Consider the following 5,210-nt stretch of genomic DNA (forward strand, 5'->3'; position numbering starts at 1 on the left):
GATTTTTTGAAGCCTCCCTCATGGGAGTATACCCTAAAGTAGGTAATAAAGTAGGTGAATTTTTAAGTTCAAATCTAGATGCAAGAAATTTGTAAAAAGTTTGTAATTTATACATGCAATTGAATGACATGATCAAATAAGCAAGGAAACATCACATCATAAATTCTATGTTTCTTTCATCACATTAAAAAGTCCAAAAAGTATCCACTACACTTAAGAGAACTTAAACATTGAACAAGTTTAAATTTTCTACCCTCATTTAGGATAGATTGAGTGGGAAATTTAAACTTCAAATTAAAATAATAATTAAAATAAGTTTACTATAATTCTTGACTATTGTTATGGTAAAATTTTAATAAATAATTACAACTTTAACATTTTAAAATATTAAATCATTAAATTAGTTATTTTTCTAAATACTTTACTATATTTTTGATTCAAACATATTCAAATTATTTTTCATAGTTCAACTTTAAGCTTAAATAGCATGATAAACATTTTTCAAAAAATTGTTTTTATCCCCTCATTTTTTAAACCAATGAGAAGGTGATAAATGCATTTATAAGTTAGTAAAGTGATATATTTTGCATCTCACTATATAAAATAAAAAATATTAAATTATTAAAAATATTGCTAAAATTTGATTAGTAAAAAATCCATAAGTTTAATCACTAGTCAGATTTTATAGTTAAATATAATATGCATCAAACAGAATTTTATTGCTATGTGTTCGTTACATTTTGAAACATTTAGTGATATTCCAACATTGCAATCATCCTACTCATCCTCTAGTCTAGATGTCACGCTCATTATCTGTTTAATCCAGGCTTGAAGGCACTAAATATGCAATAGGAACTGGCTTACTCACACTGAGTACTATAATTGGAATTTTAGCACCAGTTTACTTCGTTTCCAAATAAACAAATCTTTTCAACTCATTCCGCCTGTGACTTCAATCTTTGGTTTTTCCACCCCAAATCAATATATAATAGAGAAGAAACTCTCAAACCATCCGTGCTCTGTTTCGGATTTCTCCAATGGCGAGAACCAATTATTTTGCAAGTGCACTGGTATTTCTGTGTTGGATTCTTTGCCTTTCGCATGTTACAAATGCTTCCCATGTAATCTATAACGTGGAATTAAACACGGTTTCTCCACCTCTGCAAAGCTATCGAACCGGCTACCATTTCCAGCCTCCCAAAAACTGGATGAACGGTCTGTGTTTTAAACCGCTTTTCAATCCACCCATGCCATGATTTTGGTCAAAATTCTGATTTGGGCTCTTATCAAATAGATTGGATTCATCTTAGATTGATTTTAGTTTTTCTTCCGTTTTGAAATTTTCACCAGTTAAAAAATCTTGGGCCTTTTAACTGATTAAAATTGCTCTGTTTTGTTGTTAATCGTCTGAAACCGGAAACAGATCCTAATGGTGAGTTTATTGGATCCATTTTGCATTTATTCGCGATTGAAAAGCTATGAGTTTGGATTAACAAAAATGGGAAATTATATTGAATTGGTATTGTTTGCAGGGCCCATGTATTTTAAAGGGGTGTACCATTTGTTTTATCAGTACAATCCCTACGGAGCTCAGTGGGGGAATATCGTATGGGAGCATGCGGTGTCAAAGGATCTTATTAATTGGGAATCTCTACAATCCGCCATCGTTCCAAGCGAGTGGTATGATATAAAGGGCTGTTGGTCTGGCTCGGCAACCATTTTGCATGGAGAGAAGCCCGTGATCCTTTATACTGGATGGGACAACTCCTCAAGACAAGTCCAGAATATGGCTGTTCCAAAGAATGCATCTGATCCATACTTGAAGGAATGGGTAAAGATCCCCCAAAACCCAATTATGATTCCCGACTCAGAGAATGGAATCAACGTGAGCTCTTTCAGAGATCCAACCACGGCTTGGATTGGAAAAGATGGGAGATGGAGGCTCATTGTGGGCAACAAGGAAGATCGACATCACAAAGGAAGAGCCCTCCTTTACATCAGCAAAGATTTTGTTAGGTGGACCAAAAAACAGCACCCTCTCCATTCTTCTAAGGGAACTGGAATGTGGGAGTGCCCTGATTTTTACCCTGTTTCTCACGAGGGAGAATTGGGACTGGATACTTCTGTTACTGGGCCTGGGCTTAAGCACGTCTTGAAGGTTTCTCTTGATGATACAAGATTTGAGTATTACACAATCGGTACTTATTTCCCTGACCTCGATCGATATGTTCCAGACAACACAAGTGTGGACAATAAGTTTGGATTGAGATATGATTATGGAAAATTTTATGCATCCAAAACGTTTTTTGATAGTTATAAGTCCAGGAGAATCCTCTGGGGATGGATCAATGAGTCGGACAGTGCTGCCGATGATGTTGCCAAAGGCTGGTCTGGTGTTCAGGTAAAGGTTCTTTAAGATAATTCTTTTATTTTGATGATGGATCATTGAATATGATTCTTAACATTGATACTAATAATCTTATACAATCTTATCCAAAAACATGAATATAATTTCATTTCTTAGTTAAGAGAATATTTTAAAGGGAAACATTGTTTATGGGATTGTAATTAATCTTTTTGAGTTTTGATTCATGAAGGGCATACCGAGATCCATCTGGCTAGACAACGTTTCCAAAAGCCAGCTCATTCAGTGGCCAGTTCGAGAGTTGGAGTCCCTTCGTGGAAACAAGATTTACAAAGAAAACATCATTCTTGGGAGTGGATCCACTGTTGAAATTCCAGGCTTGACGGCTGCACAGGTATTCAAATATTATTTTCTAATTCTAGTTTTCAAATTCTGATAAAAAACAAATCATCACGTCCTGGATCATGAAAGGATGTTATTATGAGCATGAATTTATCATTTAGTATTTCAAGGACTAGAGAGAAGTGCTCAAACAGTTAGGCCCACATTAGTGGGGACAATCTTAGAGTGATGTCATGCTTGATCAGCTTCAGACGTATATTGTTTTGCTGATTTGCTCTGTTTTTTTGCCTGGTATAATTCATATATAATCTTATTTTTATCTGTTTAAAATGACCTACCCTTTGTCCTCATATCTGGGATTGTTTGTTCATTGTCCTTAGGCTGATGTAGAGGTCTCCTTCAATCTGCCAAGTCTCACGGATGTAGAGAACATGGATTCAAATCTAGATGCTCAGCTCTTGTGCAGTGAAAATGGAACAGCTTCAAAGAGTAAAGTTGGCCCATTTGGACTCTTGGTTTTGGCTTCCAATAATATGGCTGAACAAACTGCTGTTTACTTCAGAGTTGGGCTGCATCAGGAGAAGATGAAAGTGCTCATGTGCAGTGACCAGAGCAAGTAAGCTTGTCAAGAAATATCCATTAGTTACTATGACTTTTTTTTTCGTTCAATTTGTGAAGAAGATTTATGATGTCGCTTACTTCTATTTTTAATAGACATTTTGAATCATATTCAATGATTTATAATTGAAAAAAGAAGTATGATCAGAAACATGACCTAGAAAACAATTGAGTATAATTCTGACAATGTGATGCTTTGAAATGTGTAGTTCATCTTTGCAAACAAGTATGCTTTGAAATGTGTAGATCATCTTTGCAAACAATTGAGTATAATTCTGACAATGTGATGCTTTGAAATGTGTAGATCATCTTTGCAATCTGATGTTGATAAAACAACATACGGAAGCTTTGTATCATTTTCCCTCAACCAAAAGAGTCTCTCTTTAAGAGTACTGGTGAGTCTTGAACTAGTTGTTTAGAAGTTGCTTTCTAAATTGGAGAATTTTTTTGATCGGTAAGAAGCCAAAGCTAGGATCAATATTATGTGTTATAATTTATTATTAGTTATTAAGTTCAAAAAGATTCAAACTAAACATGGCCTCCCAGATTAGAAACTCACAATTTACTCTCATGTTATCGGCTCTTGCCTTTCACAATCAGAAAAGTTTGATTAAAAAGGGAATTTTCAATTTATCAGTGTGAATGTTGATTGTTCAGATTGACCATTCAATTGTGGAAAGCTTTGGAGAAGGAGGGAAGAGTTGTATAACAGCCAGAGTTTATCCTACTCTTGCACTTGGACCGGATGCCCACCTTTACCTTTTCAACAATGGTTCTTCTACTGTGGTTGTCACTGAATTGACAGCATGGGACATGGCGTCCGCCCAGCAGCCTTAGTGTCATCTCTTTATGCCAAAAATTCCCATCCAGATGAAGCCAATTTGGACAAATAAGTAGGGAATTTGTGGGGTCTATTTTTAAGGGAGAAAAAAGGCAAGTAGATCTGTAGCCCATTTGGGCAAATAAGAATGTAATCTGTGGTCCATTTTTGAGTCTGAATTGTCCTTTTGCATTTGTTTGAATGTATAAATGGCAAACATATATTTGTACTGCTTTGACCTACAGAATTATAGACATGTTGATTTATCAGCCGTTGAATGGTATTCCTTGAATATGTTACTGATTTCCATGGCCCACTCGCTCCATTGGCCACACTGTTACTTCCAAGTGGAGTTATTATGTAGAAAGAATTGCGGCATCTTATTGTGTTTCACCTGAACTAACGGCTGATACTATTCAACTTTTCTTAATAATACAAAGAATAACAAATTATTTGCCTTTTCCCATTGTCCTTCGCCTTTAAAGCTTCCTTTCCATGATGCAAGGCAATTCGTTTTTTAGGATTTGCTTGGAATAGCAGTGGAGTAAAATTACCTTTTCTTTGAAAGGGATAAGATAAGAATCGCGTAGATTAGAAAATTGAAAATACAACTGCCACCAAACTTTATAAAATGAGCTTTTCATTTAAAGCTCCGTAACTGCTGTGAATATTTCGAAGTTTGGCTTGTCTAATCGGGATGGTTCGAGGACGGGCACGACCCTATTATAATTTTTAGGCTTACAATAAGGATTTGGTATAGGGTTTGGGTTGGGGTTAACGATATGGTTACAATTTATGATAGAGATTATGGTTACAATTAGGGTTTACATGATGGTTGGGGCTAGGTTTTAGGGTATTGTTTGGTAAAGGTTTAAGGTCAAGGTCATAGTTTGCATCATGGTTAGGTATTTAGTCAGTAATATGGTTAGGTTGGCATCACTCTTAAGTTACATAAATATTTAGGGTCAAGGTTAGGCATAATGTTTGGATTAGTGTTAGGGTTTAAGTTAGGGTCAAGGTTAGAGTTAGGGTTAGAGTTTACAGTTATGGTTAGAATAGTGATCA

The 5,210-nt window shown here is 35.4% G+C and overlaps 1 protein-coding gene across 3 annotated transcripts; it reads left to right on the forward strand.

Moving 5' to 3' along the window:
- The first annotated feature begins 908 nt into the window (after positions 1-908).
- On the forward strand, positions 909-4,606 carry LOC149538559 (beta-fructofuranosidase, insoluble isoenzyme 1-like). 3 transcript variants are annotated; one of them, XM_089799866.1, is made up of 6 exons: positions 909-1,219; positions 1,533-2,401; positions 2,598-2,759; positions 3,088-3,323; positions 3,630-3,720; positions 3,983-4,606. In XM_089799866.1, exons 2-6 carry the CDS (start codon positions 1,538-1,540, stop codon positions 4,160-4,162), a joined length of 1,533 nt encoding a protein of 510 aa, XP_089655992.1. In that variant the 5' UTR covers positions 909-1,219; positions 1,533-1,537; the 3' UTR covers positions 4,163-4,606. The 3 variants fall into 3 exon arrangements, with proteins under 3 accessions (XP_089655992.1, XP_089655993.1, XP_089655991.1); XM_089799867.1 differs by having other exon boundaries at positions 919-1,432; XM_089799865.1 differs by lacking the exon at positions 909-1,219 and having other exon boundaries at positions 1,501-2,401.
- The last annotated feature ends 604 nt before the right edge of the window (positions 4,607-5,210 follow it).

Source organism: Cupressus sempervirens, chromosome 9, assembly GCF_028749045.1.
Source record: "Cupressus sempervirens isolate cs-2001-9-10 chromosome 9, ASM2874904v1, whole genome shotgun sequence".
NCBI classification, from domain to species: domain Eukaryota; kingdom Viridiplantae; phylum Streptophyta; class Pinopsida; order Cupressales; family Cupressaceae; genus Cupressus; species Cupressus sempervirens.